The 18,829-nt window shown below is 30.5% G+C and overlaps 1 protein-coding gene and 2 non-coding genes across 3 annotated transcripts; 1 reads left to right on the top strand and 2 right to left on the bottom strand.

Moving 5' to 3' along the window:
- Positions 1 to 58: 58 nt before the first annotated feature.
- TRNAL-UAA (transfer RNA leucine (anticodon UAA)) lies at positions 59 to 141 on the top strand. The gene has a single exon. It is a non-coding gene; the product is annotated as a tRNA-Leu (tRNA).
- A 554-nt stretch (positions 142 to 695) lies between these two features.
- TRNAG-UCC (transfer RNA glycine (anticodon UCC)) lies at positions 696 to 767 on the bottom strand. Its single transcript has one exon. It is a non-coding gene; the product is annotated as a tRNA-Gly (tRNA).
- A 10,911-nt stretch (positions 768 to 11,678) lies between these two features.
- On the bottom strand, positions 11,679 to 16,453 carry LOC102598153 (glucomannan 4-beta-mannosyltransferase 2-like). The gene is made up of 9 exons (XM_006347160.2): positions 15,949 to 16,453; positions 15,765 to 15,863; positions 15,067 to 15,319; positions 13,600 to 13,710; positions 13,334 to 13,470; positions 13,128 to 13,241; positions 12,723 to 12,922; positions 12,432 to 12,629; positions 11,679 to 12,319 (listed from the first exon to the last, which is right to left on the bottom strand). The coding sequence occupies exons 1-9, from the start codon at positions 16,276 to 16,278 to the stop codon at positions 12,160 to 12,162; spliced, it is 1,602 nt and encodes a 533-aa protein (XP_006347222.1). The 5' UTR covers positions 16,279 to 16,453; the 3' UTR covers positions 11,679 to 12,159.
- Positions 16,454 to 18,829: the final 2,376 nt, after the last annotated feature.

The raw sequence follows: 18,829 nt of genomic DNA, 5'->3' as shown, positions 1-18,829 counted from the left end.
CTGAGCTGCAATTTTGATTAATTATAAATTATAATTAGCAAATTGAATTTGCCACTAAGGTGGTTTGCCCGAGTGGTTAAGGGGGAAGACTTAAGATCTTCTGCACATAAGTGCGCGTGGGTTCGAACCCCACAGCCACCAAAGTTTTCTTTTTCTTTTCATTCCTTCTCTTAATTTATCATTTCGAAAAATAAATAAATTATTTCAATCACTCTTTTTCAAATCTAAATCAGTTTATATTTTGTACCCTCCCCACTTGAGCTGAAGATTATCAATCATGTTCTTTCTAATCTCTTCTACTCAATTCTTTTTCGGTCCAACTCTATTTTTGGACAGTCGCTCGGCTCTCAAACCGAGTCATTTGGCCATCTATGTGTTTCTCCAACTACTGCATCCTCGCTCTCGCATATTGTCCACCATGAAGGTCACTCCTACCTTGCCCATATACATATCTTCATTTCCAATCCTATCTCTCTTAGTATATGCATACATTCATCTAAGCATCAACATTCTTAACATGAGGATTTATCATTAAGTCTCAATGACACATTCTTATTATATAAAACATTAGACTAGCCTTCATTTCATCCATCCCACTCCAATACGATAATTTCAATGTTTTCTTAAAGAAAAACAAAAAACAGGAGGATACAATAGCAAGATGATTGACAATGCATAAAAAAAATTTAAAAAATTGCGTCTGCCGGGAGTCGAACCCGGGTCTATTGCTTGGAAGGCAATTATCCTAACCGTTGGACTACAAACGCTGTTGCAGTTCCTTTGCATACAATTTATTTATAAATAGCACTGTGAATAACTAATTCTACACTCTATTGTGTATTGAGGAGTGTATTTCTAATACCATAGATTTTTAGGTATTAGTAATGCAAAGAGATTTAATACATGCATTAGCATGGTTAAAGACCCAATTAACCCTCAAAAACACTTTTACATCTTTTCCACCATAATTGTGGAGGATACTTTTGTAAATAAATATTTTTATACAATGCCAACTATATTTAATACACCAAACCAAACCATGCATAAGAAATAATCTATGTATAATTAATGCAAGCATAACTAATACAAACATTATTAATACATTCTATTGAGCATTATTTTTATACACTCTACCAAACGACCCCTGTTCGATATGTGCAATCTTATTTTCTCTTTTTCCACTCTAATAGCGAAAAATTAATCCAAAAAAACACTCTTACAATTTCATTCGTAGTTACAGATTACAACTTTTACTTCTTTTTGTATCTTATAGTTTATTTTGTTACCATTTACTCCGTATATTAGGAAACTTCGTATAACAATGTCGACGACTGGACGCAATGAAAATCTAGACATTCGTGCAACTTTTAAATCTGATTTTTGGTTATCTTAGTTTTCTTTCCTCTACATTTTTTTTTAGTAAACTCATGTATATAACATGGTGTAAATCAGTGTTCTAAAAGGTGGAGGTGCGAGGTGAGACATTATATACGGTATAGGGCTAGACATATATCTGAGACACGGGGCGTAAGTCTTTTGGATTTACGGGGAGTAGTCTCATGTATATTAAATTTTATAATTTTATTACAAAGAAAATAAGCAAAAGTAAAACTTTCAATTATTTTACAAATAAATTTTAATAAATAACCTATAATATATAGAAAAAAAATATTATGATTACTATTTGAGAAATATCATCACACTAATAGTAAAAAATATAATTTAAAGCCAAAAAGATTAAAAAAAAAAAAAAAACCCTAGGGTGTACGTTTTTACGCTTGGAGCATACGTCCCAAATTCTAGGACTTACACTCTGAATCTACGTCTTCAATTTGCGCCCCAGAGCGTTTTTGGTACGCCCTGCCCAGGGACTCGCTCCAAAAAACATTTTTGGAAACACCATTGTACATTATCAAAAAGTCTAAAATAACGATTTTTTGAGATTATATTGTTTCACCTTTAATAAAAAATATTTATATAAAAAATTTAGATGTTGAAATTGAAAAATCTATTCACACACGCATTTGATTGAATCAAATTTATATTTGGTATTTCTTAACATCAATGACCATTTCATCTTAATAAAATATACGTTAACTTTAATTTTTGTGTACACATTAAAATAATTATACAAAGAGTGGACGGTAAAATCTTATATTTCAAACAAACTCAATAACTTTTACATAGAACATTTCCTCTTTTGCTTGATTTATTATTAGACATAGGGGAGAATTTATATGCTAAAAATGAAACATGTGAATTCGTGATGTTTTCATAGAACTAATTATTTTATATGTATATTTTTTTTATAATTAATATATTATTATCTGATGACATCCATGTTACAAGAAAGCTAAAGGATTTAATTGACTGAGTGTATGAGATATTTATCTAAAGGACTAAGGGATCAATTCACTCTTCACACATTTTTTCCTTCTATTTTTAAGGGTACGCCCATATACTTAAATTTTTAGATCCACCTTTAAATTCAGATTGACACGAAGGAGGAAACATATTTTCCCTTCATCAAAATATTTCATTTTGGATGAAAAGCCCATTAGAGAGCCCAATATAGATATGGGTAATTCATTGTGGAACAAATTTCTTTTGGGCCAATTTTTAGGCCCAAGACTTGTAGAGGTATATTTTTGAGTAACTTACAAAAATGACTATAGTTGTAGGGTTATTGAAGTTCAATAGCTATAAGTATGTTATTTACCAAAAATGACTATAGTTTATGTCAATATCTAGCTGTATTTTAACAAAAAAATTATTTATACAATGATACATTTAAAATTATAATGCACTAAATAAGATATTTTTAGATATGTTAAACAACTAAAATCACTCCTAAAATCTGCTAGTTTGAATATGTACTCTAAAGTGACAGTCTAACATTGTTTATTTTGAAAATTCAAAAAATTAAAAATCGAAAGACGAAAAAAAATTGTACAAAAAAAAATGAAAAACAAGAATACTTGTATGTTGAAAAAATATAATCTCAATATTATTATTATACATATAAAGGACATGTAGATGAAAATAGTATACAAATACAAATACATATGAATACAATTATGTAACAATTAACTAATCTTCTATTATATTGTATTTTATACTTGTACTTGAATACAAACACACATGAATACAAAAATATAACATGTAAATAGACTTTAGCTATATTGTATTTGAAATCTGTATTTGAATACAAATACAAATGAATTTAAATTTATAACTATCGATCGGCGTTAATTTATATGGTTTGATACTTATATTTGAATACAAATATAGAGAAATACAACTATTAATTTGCTTTCATTTATAATGTATTTAGTACTTACATTTGAATATAAATACAAATGAATACATAAACACACAATTTTTTTTTTATCTCAAATTGATTTCCGCCATTGTAATGGAAAAAATCTTCAATTCGAAACTCTATGAAAATAGATGAAACATATAGATGTATACAAATATAATCTTCATAAAATAAGAAAAAATGCAATTAGAACATACTTAATGAAGATGAACCACAAAAATTACTCCTACAATCATGCAAAAGGATAGTGAATCGGAAGGATTTTTGAAAAAAAATATTAAATCAATGATTTATGAATATGGAAAGAGAAAACATTGAAAAAGGTAAACATGGAAACCACACCGTAAAACATGCCTTACATAATTGATTAGGCGTGTACTAATTACTCTGCTATTTAATATTTTGTTAATATACATATAAAATTGGAAAGAAATGATTTATTCATGTGTAATTGATTAGCTTTGCTATTTATATTTAACTATATCCATATAATATAAAATAAGTAAATTATAGCTATTTTATCTTAAATATATATTGATGTTTGCTATATCTTGTAATTTTTCCTATATTTTTTTGAGAAAATTTCAGAAATAGCAAATATAATAGAAATAATAAGGCTTTATAGTTATAGTTTCGATAATTGTGCTCTATAGTTATAGTTTTGTTTGCTATGGAGGCTACAGTTGTATGTTTCTGCCCATTTGTATATTTCGCTTGTGAATATACAAATAGGGTAAGTATATACAAATTATGTATTTATACATTTAGAAATTTTTCAGAACTCTGTTTGTATATTTCACTTGCCAATATACAAACATGGAAATTTATTATGAATGTTTCATAAATCCTATACAAATAGCTAGGGTAAGCATAAGCAAATCTAGATTTATACAATTACGAACCAAATTATATAAATTCTGAATTTATACAAATCTGCGAATTATACAAATCTGACTAATAGCAAGATTGGGAAAAACTGTAGCTGCAAATTAGAATTTTTCCTAAATAGTAGCTATAGCATTTAATATGATTTAAATATTTGCTATTCTGCACAATTTCCCCTACTTTTAAATGAGTTCAGGTTTACTTCAAGCTAATAACAGGATTTTTAATTCTGTATGTTATTTAATTTTTATCTTTTATTACTTGTGAATTCAACACATATAAATCCAATGTCAATGAATGAAAAATCAACATAAATAAAAAACATAAATTTTATTTCATTTCATATGATGATAAACATACTGAAATATAAAATAAAAATCATAGATATGATTAGCAAGACCTAGTCGATCAAACATCAAAACTTGACGAAAAATTTTACTCATCCTTTGCAGGAGCCAAATCACTTCCAAGGATTTCATATGGAAAAACAGCACCACACTCCTTCTGTTGCTTCGCCTCGGCTTCAACTTTCTCCTTTGCCGCTATCAAGAACTTTTTCAGTTGTTGAAGCTCATGAAGCTTCAGTTCTTCCATGGGAGTTTTTATTAACCTTTCAAAGCTGGTAGGCTCCATCTTGGTTTCCACAGCTAAACTTTACTTTGAGGAAGTAAGAAAATGTGATATAGAATATCAATATCATGGGGATATTTATAGTGTTAGAAAGCCACATTATTTGGTAAAAATGAACTCATGAACAATAATTATGTTGCCATAATTGGTAGTAGAATATCTTAGATTCCTTCTTATTTGTTTTTAGTTGTGAAAAATTTATGTATAGTAATTTAGTGCATTTCCAAGTTTAGATCTTTTGTATAAGTTATTTGACCCTCAATTTCGGACCTTCATATTTTCAATTAATTGGTCAACCTTCTTCAATTGAAAATATAGTAAAATAAATTTTTATAAAAATTGAAAATCATTTTGACTTTTATTTTGTCGTTTTAAGCATAATATTCTAATATATATATATAACATATAATTTTAAGTAATAATTATGCCAATCTTATTGATTTGAAAAATCAATTTATATTCAAAACAAATGTTTCATCTTGTCAAATAATGTCATTCACTACTTAATTAATGATAAGTTCATTATTGTGAATGATTAGTTACCTAGTTGAGCCAAGAAGTTTAATCATTAATTAAATTTTTAATTTGTCCCAATTTTATCTCAATTTGAATTAAATTTGACTAATATATCTGAAATTTGGTTAAAATAAAAATATAAAAGCTATTAATTATATCAAATATAGAAGTTTTTTCCTCCTATTTTCTCCTCTTTTTAAGTCCTAAGAGTTTTTCTATCGACGCCGCACCCCCTTTTACTCAAAACCCTAGCACGATTTGATCATTTTGATTGAAATCTTGTAGACTTTCATTATCTTTAGTAATGATTTGTCCATTTGGGGTAATATCCTTAAGTCGTTTCTCTTCTTCATCAATTAAATGATAACTTCTTCTTCTTTTCGTTTCACTTATAGGTACAAGATTATTAATATTGGTCTTCACTAATCAAAATTTTGAATATTCTTTAAACAAATAAAATTCAATTTCAAATTCGGCGTTCCTCGTTGTTTTTCAATTAAAATCCTATCCATTTGGAATTTAATTATAGAACCTCAATTTCATATGTGCAAGTAACAGTTGAATGCACAAAAATAGTGTTCTCTACTTAGATGAACTTGAAAAGGAAAATTTAAAATCTTGAATTCTTATGAGTGTAATGTTCTAAAACCTAACTTCTTGTAATGATTTTTCTCAATCTCTTGGCTTTTGAGTTCCAAATAAATTAGGCGATGAGAAAAGAAACCTCAATCCATCGCTTCAACTTGCTATGCTGCAAAAGATGGTTTTCTATAATATTTTGATACTTTCTTCATTCCATTTGTTTAAGATTTGGTATTAGTTTGACAATTAACTATTTTTATGTCGCGATTTAAATGGTCGTGAGTGACACTCACACTAATACTCCCATGGGAGAACCAATTGAATCCAAGTCTTAACCTACTTAAGACCATTCAAAAATAATATAATATTTGAATTCAATTGAGTTTTTATAAATAAATGTCAAATTCTAAATTAAAGTATGATTAATTCAATATCTAATAACTCCCCCAAGAACTAAATGTCGTCATTCAAGAACTTCTAACTAAAGAAAGTTTATAGAAATGTCCAATATCTAACTAAGATAAGGTGTCTCAACATCCGAAAGGATTGACAAGAGTTGTTATAATAATCCACGATAGCTTGAATACGGAGTGCACACTCTTGGATCAAAAACTACTTCTCACATAGAATTTAGGTCTCAAAGGAATCTTTGGAGTATGATTTGCGCTTAACAAAAAAAAGTACAAGATATTATCATTACAAACCATTATATAACAGTAGACATCATAGACCGACTCAAATTAAAAACAAACAACACATAAACCAACAACAAGCAGACTAAACTTCAGCATATAGAACAACGTATCTCACCATCAACAAATATAAAACCAAAAGGTAAACCGTTTAATATAGTCATCTAATCACTCAAATACATCATGAACTCTCACAATCAAAGGCGAACCTTGAATTTGAAGACTTCGAGTGCACCAAATATGATATCTAAGATAAACTTTAATAAAACTAATAAAAAAGGCTCTAGTTGGATTCAAATCGTGATCTCGTGGGTGAAACATCTAGCTTGTACCAACAACACAAAGACACTTTTATGCTTCTCATGGGTGCACTATTAATTATATACTAATTTCTGCCAATTTCTCAAGATAGATATACATATATACACATAATTTTTCTGAAGTTAACGGATGCACGTGCACCCCCACCCTAACATATGGATCCGCCTCTGCTCACAACAATAATTAAATTGTACATACATGTTAAAGGTCTTATTTATTTCAATAACCATGACATGTAAGGAATCAACTTTGTCCACATACCATAGCTTATAAGTTTTCATTGTGTCAATGTTTCACTATGACTATTTTATGACACCAATTTTTACCGTACCTCTCACAATGACTATTTCAACAAATTTTGATCAAATTTTTTATTTGAGGTCTGATTTTGTGGAATTTTCTAACTATAGTGAATCGACAATTTTTTAAGCGTAGCAGTGATATATGAGCCTGAAATTGCATTAGATTTTGTCTATAAAGTTTAGATCAGAAAACTTTATATCATGTTGAGAAAAAGGGTGAAGAGAAATACCTCTCTACTTCTATTATTACTGATTATGTTTTTGGAGAAAGAGAAAGTGTAAATAATTCCTTTCTTAGCATTCCATGCCAAAAGAGCATAGGGAAAACAATCCCAGGATTATTTGGGATTTCACTCTAAATTAAACCGTAGAATGAATATGCACAAAGGCCTGAGACTACCAAACAAGTGTAGCCCAAATAATGTCACAAATTGGATTAAGGCCCACTTGATACACTACGTTGCTAACTTACAAGATTAAACTTGAATGCTAAAATTTTTACCGACAATAGTTAATTGACTCTGGATCCAATGTCGCTAAAAATCTTAGTGATATTTACAAATCAAAGAGTGTTAATTGTCGCTGAAGATCATTTTTGGTGTAGTGAAGGTTGATGCATCAAGTACAAATCGATTAATACGTGGCTAGAAATGAGTCTTTATATCCATATAATATCTTCAATAATTTATTTAATTTCATATTCATACACTATATTTAATTTGTTAAGGAGAGTTATATGTTGTAACATGATGGTGTGTAAAAAAAAAAGGTTATAAGTCAGCCTGGCCAAGAAAGTTGTTCTCTTGAGGCATGGATGTAAATCAGTTGGAAGTTTATAAAGTTTGGAAATCATGTTAAACTAAAATTAGAAAGAGAATATTCTGTGGGGCTATTGTATATATAGACAACAAAAAGTGACCCCTTTGAGCCAGCATTGATGGGGTTGGGGGTTAATTAAAGCACTGAGAATTGGAGCTATCATGACATTAAATGAAGGAAGTACATACTAGCTAGCTAGTACTTGTAATATTGCAAATTATCAATAAGAAGAAAAAAGACAGCAAAATGAGGGAGACCTCTCAACCAACAAATTAGGTCTTCCTTAAAAGTTTTAGTGTTCTTGTTGAGTTGTGATTTATGGTCTTGGATCCCACCTCACTATACTTGTCATTTGTCAATGTTTCTTGTAAGTTAGGGTTAAAATAACTTAAATGCATCTATTTTTAATATGGTGTGATATTGTTCATTTTAGATCAAGACCGTGCAATTTTTTAGAAAAGGCCTCAAATCAATAACAAATTATGTAACAAAAGAAATTGAGTTATTGCAAAGCCCATGCCACCCCTTAAAAGCGATTTTGATTCGACTAAAACATAAATTGTTATGGCTGATCGCTTTCCAAGATTTTACAATATTTTCAAACACATGCACTTGTGACTGAAAATTTAGAGAGGTTGCACAAAATACTGTACAAGCAAAAATGGACAGAGAGAGTACTTTTTCTAAAGGGAATATCAAGTCATCAACCTGAGTGAAGTAAAATAAAACGAAGAAAATATATGTATATGGTGGACCATTCTAGATAGGGATTTTTGTGAATTGTGGCCATTCATGATCAATGTGAGGGTGAGGGTGAGGGTGAGGGTGAGGCAGCAGACAGAACCTCCAGAAAACATGTTATCAAAGAGAACTCCATAAACTTGTGAGTTGTGAGTGTGACTTAACCTTTGTAGCTACACCTACCTAAAGGAAGTCATCAAAGAATCCACTAAATCTAGGAACCCCTTCTAAATTTATTAATTATGGTGCTATCTAGACAAAGACAAGTGATTTTTCTTTGTTATACAACAAAATTATTTAAAATTTCACCTACTCAATTTTACTGTTCAAGTAATTTTTTGCATATAGTCTCTCTTTAGCATGTGGGGATCAGATTTGCCATTTCCCCCAATGAGGTATAAGATATGATAATCTCAGGATAAAATGTAGAATTATTTTATGTTATATTTTGTTAGAGATATTTATTCCACAATTTATACCATAGAAATAAAATAAGTTATTTTATATACATAGTAAAATAACTTGTCCCAAAATAATTAAATTCAAAATAACTTATTTCTAACTAAACGCTGTGTTTCCTTATACTTTTCTGTTTCTGACCTTGTCAGACGAGTGGCTATGCATGTTACTTGTACCCAACAAGAGTTTTAGTAGGCGTAAGCATGTTATGCCAAACATTGCGTTTGGCGCCGACAAGTTGATCACCTCGTCGAGGTTAGAATTTAAAATTTATAAATTTTTATAATAATTTAAATTAATATATGATAATAATTGAATTCATAATTAAATATTTTATAAATATTTCTTGTAACTGCTCAAACCCTGTATAAACTACAAGGCTTAAGAATAAATCATAAATAAATGATATGATATAATGAATGAGCAAAAATAACAGAAAAGAGTATCATTACTCATAGAGAGACCCAAAAAAAGAAAAACTAATCTAGGTCTACATCATTCTACCGACAAACTTAAATCCTCCTTTTTTATTTCTTAGAAATAAAATAAAATTGTATCGTAATTTTTGTTTCATTCACCTATTTTTCTCATCGTTACAAGTAAAAGTAAAATAAGACGTGAAATAGTTATCAAGTCCTAGTCTTTAAGTTTCATTCAATATTCAGTATTTGAGTTAGAGTTTAGTGATTCAATTTCTAAAGACTTGTAGATATATTAAGAAATTAAATCAGTATAAAAATACATTAAACTCGCACCACATAACGAACATTAAAAAAGAAAGCGCTTTCGGTCGAAATTCTTTCTATTAACAAACCTTGAACATGAAATCTTTGTGATGGCCTAATATCTTTTGCTTCAAACGTGATAATGCTGACATATAAAAAGATAAAGCACCTTGTCTCAAATTACCACAAGACATGCAATAATTTGACGGTCCTAGGATTTCGATGAATATTAGTACTAAATATTTGTCTCCATCATCAATGTTTTGATTAGAACTTGGAATGAGACTATTAAATTAAGAAAAACTAAATTCATGTAGGCAACATTTTGCACTGTGTAACTTTATTTAAGTGGACACCTGAGAGAGAAATTTACCCGCTTATGTGGCAATTTAAAATGATTAATTTTTTGGATGCATGGCATAGTTGGTTGAGCAGATGATCTCCAAATGAGAATCAGTAATTCAAAAACTCTGCATGTTTTTCGATCGAGCTTGTTACACAAGACTTGTCTGGTGTGATTGTCTTCAATGTGATGCGCGCTATTACATAAAAGCGGGGTAAATCATGCGCACCCAAAAAATAGTGTGTCAACAACAACAAAAAGGTATAGATTATTTCAAGTCCAAAGTTTTAATTAAAATATTACAAATATATGGAAAATACAAAAATACCAAAAAGTCCCACCATCATGAAAAAAAAAAAGTGTAGCGCTTTTGAGAATAAATTTGTGTTTAGTGAAGGTGGTTTTCTTGAGCATGAAGCTTAATTATTGGAAGACTTTTAATTTATAGGTTAATTAAACTTTAGCATATACTACAAATATATGATGCTAAAGGGCAAAGAAAATGAAACTTCATTGTGACCCCATTAGATAAAATCAATACTATAAAGTATCTGCCGAAAGCATAAAATAATTACACTAATAAAGTAGCAGCCTATATATGACACATTGAGTTTGCTTATAGAAGTTTCCAAAATCTCAAAGTAACTAATGATTCAACTGTTGTCATACCAAAATCTTTTCTCTTTTTTACTATTATGTGGTAGGACAATCTTACATTAAAATAACAAGTTTTGATTCTTTATTCATTAAAAGCTATTAGCAAAAGTTAAGATTCTACTCGTGTGCTGATGACAGTACTCTCTTGTTATAGAAGCAAAGCACATCAATCTATTAATAATATCATCAATCTGCTGGATAAAGAAGGGGCATAATGCCTTGTGTAAAGTGTACATATTTAGCTAGCTATGTTCTTTTGAAAAATGCCTCAAGATAGACAACTAATTAAGGATTTTCTTTTCACATTAACCAAAAATAAAAAAAATATAAATGAAGCGACATGCAAAAAATATTCTTAATTATAATTTCTATGGACTAAATTGAGTACTAAGAAATATATACTTACAAGAAGAGATAATAATCAGGCCTTTTTTACAAGAAAAATGGTTCAAATTTGCTCTTGAAATTACAAAGTAATAGGCAAATAGCCAATATGTGAGATGTTGCTGGCTAAACTGCAGAAACTTCACCTCAAAGTTAAGGGAAAACTCTGTTTTTGGCCAAGGGTGGCTCATTCATCACATATTGGTGAAACAGAATTGTGATTGAACTTATGAAGATGTTCAATTTCTACCAGAAAATACTTTCAAGTAGAGACAACAGTAATTTTCTGAAGCTGACATATTATATAAAATACTAGCTCCTGTTATATGCATATATGTGGATTCTTAATGATACAATGAACCTCAAAAGAAAAGGAATGAAACTACAATGACAAAAACTTGATTACAAGTTTCGTCCTTTTCGCAATATCCTGAGTTTTTGTCCCCTCTTGAAAGACAAAGGCAAAGGGAACAAGAAGAACAGATAGAAAAATGACTTGCAAGCTAAAGAATTACAATGTCACACAACTAAAGAGCTTCAATAGAAGAAAAATACAATCTATCTATTCACTAATTCATCTGTTTTATCTTCTTCTGTGTTCTGTGCTGATACAGATATCTCTTTGATCTTCGTTCCTCTTTATCAGCACAGTATCTCTAAGAAAATTCTCCAAAGATTTTGAGTTTGGCATCCTCTGAAAATGGTTGCACGAAAGCACTCAAACATTTATTTTAGTGTACACGAGTCAATACAGGACGTTTTTTTTTTTAAGTTTCTGCTATTACGAGGGGACGATGGTGCCAATATAGCCAAATCCAGCAATTGTGAAAGTGATGACTTGGAGGAAGATGTAAAGGAAGTACTGGCTTTTCCCATAGAGGACATCATAGCATCCACAAAAGAAAAGGAAAACTGCGAATCCCAATTCTTGTGGAAGAATCCTGTACAATTAGACCAACCGATAATGCATGATTAACAAACTGATGCAATATTCTAATGGTTCAATGATATCAAGAACATGAAAATAAAGCTTCATTCAAGAGAGTTTCTCACCTGTCTCCAAATAGAGATCCTCGGGGTTTCTTGGTTTGTTTTGTTTTTTCTTTGTTCTTGAGAGCATCACCTAACTTCTCTGTGACAACCCATTCATTAGCTCTTTTTGCTTCTAGCAAGCCGATAAATGTAGCCTTGGTTCGTTGGAAAGCCATCACGTTCTCAAAGAGAATCCAGTAGAAGAGTAGATGAATTGACCTGTCAAATTACATAATCAAATTAGAAAACGTCAGGAGGAAAAATTTCACCTGAGAAGTAAACAAAAGAACTTGTTAGGCATATTATATAGACCTTGGAGTTCCAACAGAATTCAATGTGGTGATAATGCAGGGGATGTAGATGGCACCCCATGTAGGGATTTCAACTTCAGGAACTAAAAGGCTCAACGGAAGAACAACACAGAAAAAGAAAAATGTGACCATGTGAGCTATGATCTTTCGGACGAAGAAGAAGCTGTAGATCACGTAAAACTTCTTCCAAATGTTCACTCTCTGCAAACACGAAAACGAAACAATTCAGAATCTTTATTCAAACAAAATTAGGGCCCAACTCTAATACCATGTAATAAATGAATCTTGACCTAACTCAACCCCAAAAGTTAACTCATAAAGAAAGGATTGCCCAAGTCCATATAAGCAGACTAATTAAACTCATCCCACCCAACATGGGGCTCAACAGCATTTCTACATTGCATACCTTGTTCCTAACTATCTCCATCACCATTTTCCTGAACAAATTGGCGGGACCACACGACCAACGATGCTGCTGAAAACGAAAGGCTTTGAATGTACTAGGTAGTTCACTTTTCACCTAGACTTACAAAATTTAGTTTAGTAACAAGATAAATCTTCAGTAAAATAAGGCAAAAACAGAGTGGTTCTATGAGGAATTTTATCAAACACCTGGAGATCACCAAGATAAAGAAACTTCCAGCCTTTAAGACTAGCTCTAACTGCAAGGTCCATATCCTCTACAGTTGTTCTGTCTTTCCATCCACCAGCTTCATTAATTGCTGCTATTCTCCACACCCCTCCTGTTCCTATAAAATTGAACGAGTTTCACTATCAGACCTCTTTATAACAATCATGCTATGTTCTTTTTTATGTTACTTTTAGCAATAAAAATATTTACTATAAATAACGTTGTTATAAAAAAAGTGTGACGTTACCATTGAACCCAAAGAATGCATGAGTAGATGAACCCACTTCTTGCTCCACAGTGAAATGGTAATCTAATGACATCTCTTGCATTCTCGTTAATAAGCACTCATTTGCATTCACTGTAATAAACAGAAGGATTAGCTCAGTTAATTACAAGTTATCACATAATTATTACTATTTTTTAACTCGTAACAATATTCTAGTCACTTGGATGAAATGAATTGAAGTTTATATTCCATGTCATCAGACAGCCTGGAAATATCATTTTCAGTTTCGATTTTAATTATGTTGTCCTCATTAAATTTTACTAATGTACACATCATACAACATGTTGTTCGAATGGAAGTGTCGGCGAGAATTGTAGATAGCATAATAGCACATGTAGACACTAAAAATGACGAATCTACCCTTCTATTGACCTCACAGTTGACAAAATGACAAACCTACCCCGGATATTTAGCAGTTCCCCGCCGGTAACTGCGGGGTCTGACTCGGTCTCAACAAAGGGACAGGGATTATAACGTCATTAGCAAATGTTGCTGACGCGACTGATACTTTTAAATAAATAAACCTCTGACAAAGTCTTCACAAAAATCTTTTTTTAATTTCCCAATATTAATTGTATTTAGGAAATCTTAATTCGGACTAATCATTAAAGAATGAAACTAATCATAAACTATAATTCTTTATTGCATGCTGTATACGACCACACTTAACACTTTAGGTTTCATGCTGTATAATCACTAGGCTTTATTATATTATTATGTCAAGGCTATTCAAAATATGTTATTTAACTATTTTATTTATCATTTTACTTATATATACAATACTCACTCCATCTCATTTTATGTGAGGTAGTTTGACTCGGCACGAAATTTAAGAAAAAAAGCAAGACTTTTAAAATTTGTGGTTTTAAATAAACGATAGAAATTTGTGTAACTGTAAATCATTTCATTAAGGATAAAATAAATATTTTATAATTAAATTGTTACTTAATATAGAAATATGTCATTCTTTTTTAGACTGACTAAAAAAGAAAGTTAATCACATAAATTGAGACAGAAAAAGTATAATTTTTCAACAAAGGATGTCCAATTAAACACCTACACTATGCCCATGAGTTTAACAAAATTAATGAGAGTTGAATTGAAAATAAATAAATTAACCAATTCTTAATTATTGTTCCCACCACTGTGACTGATGGATTCTTCTTGGGCCCACACAAAAATAATTAACCAATCTTCTTTAAATAATCCTAATGTCACTTCCAGAAAAGAAATTGAGAAAAAAAGTTTCCCCAACGGGGCACGAATATGCGTAAGCATAAACGTACAGTAAAAGTAATTAGTAAGTAAACACAAACAGTATGTGGAGTAAAGAGCACCGACACTTTGGTTTAGGAACATAATGTAATTTAATTAATTCAACTAATTGAGTAAATGATTAGCTTAATGATGATTAAAATTTGAGCTTACCAAAACGCCAACGACCTTGAACGAGTGCAATTTCCGAGTTATGTACAAGAAAAGGGATAGCTCGCCGGAGAAAATCCGGTTCAGGCCGGAAATCAGCGTCGAAAATGACGACGTATTCGCAATCTTTAACATAATCACGTTTTAATCCTTCTTTAAGAGCTCCAGCTTTGTAACCTCCTCTGTTCTCTCTAATTTGGTACCTAATGTTAATCCCTTTGTTTGCCCACCTTAAGCATTCTTTCTCTACCAAATCCTTTAACATTAATAAATAAGTCATCAATTATTTATTCATAAATTATAAAGATAAAATAATAATAAAAAAGATAACGAAGGAAGGGAACCCATACTCATTTATTGAGTGTATACTACATGAAGAATTTGGAGGAAATATGTTGGTTGTGGTGGGTGAAAAATGAAATGTGTGTAGTAAAAGCTGGACATTCTTAATTAAATTATAATTAATAAAAATGACCGAATATTATGGAGCTTAGAATATATGTATGAAAAGAAAGAAACAGAGAATTTTAATTAATAAAACGTTTGCTTGTTTTCCGCTAGGGATTAAGTATTCGCTTTGAAGTCTGACTAATTCAATTTTTCGTCTCAAGCGCTTCCTATCATAATTTATTCTAACTAAAAATAGAGTGATCATATCCATCCCACCACGACTCTGATAATATATATGCTTAATGAGATACCTTAATGAGATGATCAGTAGAATCATCAAGAACTTGAATGATAAGTCTATCAGATGGCCATGAAAGATTACATGCAGCTCCAATGGAGATCTTGTAAACCTGTCTCGAAACACCATAACTCAAATATTAGAACACTCTGTTTCTACAACTCAAAAACATATAACAGAACAAGAGAAATTTAGACCTCTTTTTCGTTGAACATAGGGATTTGAACAAGAACCATAGGAAAACCTTCATTCCCAATCTCCAAATCATCTCTCATTGGTTCCCATTTATACCTTTTATCTGGTTTTTTCATGAAGAGTTTAACAAGAACAATGACTATACCCATATAAAGCCTTTCAATGAAAAGCATGAGTTCCATAGCTAAACAAATGTACACAGCAGCCCTTAATAATGGAACAATTAATGGAGCTTTAATCAATTCCCACATTAACCCAATTTGCCCTGCTATATCTGCTGCTGTCCCCTGAAATGTCTCTGGAAACAGAGCATTTGTAGAAACCTCTGTCATTTTTTTACTTTCTTTAGCTCAAAACAGAAACAAAATAGATATCTGTTTCAGCCAAAGAGCAATACTCCTCTTATCTTTTTTTTTCCCCCTATGTTAAGATAGAAGAAGATTGCTTCATTATGTAGAAGGAGAGAGAATATGTATTTGTAATTTGTTGAGTGAGTAACTGAGAGTGGGAGAAGGGGGCCCTGTTTTATAGGCAAATTTTGAGCTTATTTTAGACTCTTCTACAGTACACTGACTTTTTTCAGTTTTTACCATCTCCTAGTCTTTCTCTTTTTTATTAACAAGTGGTTTGTGATCTTTTGTGTTAATTACTTTTTTCTGTCTTAATTTATGTATTATCTTTTGATGGGCCATAAAATCTAAGAAATAAAGGACATTTTTATTATGTTTATCAAATTGTTCTTATGAAATCATTTTAGTTTTTACTTTTAGTTGATTTTTCTTTGCAATAAAATGTTAAGTAGGATTTCGTAAGGGTAAAACGAAGATTGTGCCGTAAAATATTTATCAATTGAGGAAATGTGATTTTTTTTTAGATTGTAAAAGAGAGGATATTGCATAAATTGGGGCAGATAGAGTAATAATTTAAAGTGTTAAGTAAAACTATTGATGAGAATGCTCCACATGGATTGGAACGAGAACTCTAGCCTCATGTAAGGTTCAAAAAACCTTATTTCTTTGAGCTAGATTTTAGGATGTGAATTAGGTCAAGACCTAATTTGATATGATATCAGAGTCAAGTTCATTGTGTCTGATTGATGTGAGGCCATGGATCGTGTGGGGTTGTGAATATACTATCCTTGAATGTCATTCTCCCTATCTGATAATGAAACTCGGATAAATAATATTTGGATTCGAGTATGTAGGGGCATTGATGAGAATGATCTACATCGGATCGGGACAACAATCCTGGACTCCTTTAAGTTAGCTTTGGCGTGAATCAAACAAAAAACTTAATTTGATAAAAATTCATATATTCATATTTTTTTCTCATTCGGTGTGCTTTGAACTCCCTACTAATTCAAATTTACCTTCATTAAAAGGGAAAATGATCCCCGACAAAAAAAAAAGTCGGCTCAAACTCGAAATCTTTGAGAGATTTTTATCTATCCTACCAATTTTTTCTTTACGTTCATGATCCATATGGAAGGTAAAAAGAAGAGAAAAATGAGGCACTAACTCTATCAACCATTCCAATTTCTGGTGCTAACCAACCTTTCTACCAAAAACAAACTGAACCAATAACGAATAGGTCAACCTTTTTGCTTTTGGTCATCTGAAACACCTTATGAGGTGAAATTGAACATTAATAGAAATAAGTACAAAACTTAATTCATTAATGATTTTTTACACAATTATTATACTTAAAACATATTAAATATATCAATGTACTTGCTAGTAAATCATGGTAATGTGACATCTTCACCTTTTTTCTTGATCTTACATTAATAAGTGCATATTACTTGCTATTTATGACAAGTTACTAATTGGAGCTAGCTATCATAGAATTATCTTCAATTAGCTTATAAATAAGTTAATTATGTAAACATTTTTTTGTGTCACCAGTGTGTAGAGAACTTAAATTCATGTGAAGAGTAGTTTGATTGGATCAAGATTCATGTGAAAAACAGATAGACAAGTGCATATGAAGTTTTCCACAACCTACTATGCTGTCTCACCTTGTTTTTTTAATGTTAAGCCGTCAAACTTTTCTCTATGTGAACTACCTTCGTCTGCGTATTTAATTTCCCTTTTCTTTGGCTACTCCTTTTATATCGGTTGAGGGTGATGTGATTAGGTATATTTATTATTTTATGATTTTTTAAAAAATAAAATAAAAATAATTGGAATTTGTAAGTCTGACACTCGTAACACTTTTTGGAAAATTAGAAGGTCCTTTTATATTATACTAGTATATAATTTGGAGAATTTCTTAGCTAAATTTTTGATAAAATATAAGTAATTAATAAATCTTAAAATCGAATGAGTGACAATAAAAGTGACCGATCATATAATCGAAAGTGGTCTTGAATTGTTAAAATTACCTTTCAATAACAATATTAAGCAACTGAAGATCGATTGAAAAGACAGGCTCAACCAATCTTATAAGGGCCAAAGATCGATACTAATATTGCCATCATAAATGTGGAAAGTTGATTGTCTCATATAAATGGTGTTTTTTTTTGTTTTGTTTCATTGAATCATGAAAATTACTAATGCTTCTCCAACAAAGCAAAGGACGATGCGAGGTAAAATAATTAAGAAAAACTTTTAAGTAAGAAGGGAGAAAAGACAATAATACTATTTCCTTGAATTAAAATTCTGTCTACCGGAAAATACTACTAGAAGGTATTAATTATTATTGTCTATCTATTAAAAATTAAGGGATTGGCAAAAGTTTACACAAATTAGCTTCTCCTAAACAATAGAGGCAGAAGTAATAATAGTGTTGCCTTTTTTTAATTTTTTTAATTTTGTAATAATTATTAAAAAGTTGAAAAATAAAAGTAGTAATAGACACCAATAGTATTGCCTTTTATATATA

Source organism: Solanum tuberosum, unplaced genomic scaffold (genome assembly GCF_000226075.1).
Source record: "Solanum tuberosum cultivar DM 1-3 516 R44 unplaced genomic scaffold, SolTub_3.0 scf00091, whole genome shotgun sequence".
In the NCBI taxonomy this organism is placed as follows: Eukaryota; Viridiplantae; Streptophyta; class Magnoliopsida; order Solanales; family Solanaceae; genus Solanum; species Solanum tuberosum.
The sequence above is the reverse complement of the archived record's forward strand: the minus strand, read 5'-3'. Positions and strand labels throughout refer to the sequence as shown.

Excerpts from the sequence above, each read along its gene's own strand:
- LOC102598153 (XM_006347160.2), bottom strand. The coding sequence starts at position 16,278 with ATGACAGAGGTTTCTACAAATGCTCTGTTTCCAGAGACATTTCAGGGG. Across the intron at positions 15,864-15,948 it reads CTATGTTCAACGAAAAAGAG|GTTTACAAGATCTCCATTGG; the intron begins GTCTAAATTTCT and ends GTTTCGAGACAG. Across the intron at positions 12,320-12,431 it reads GGATCTCTATTTGGAGACAG|GATTCTTCCACAAGAATTGG; the intron begins GTGAGAAACTCT and ends CTAATTGTACAG.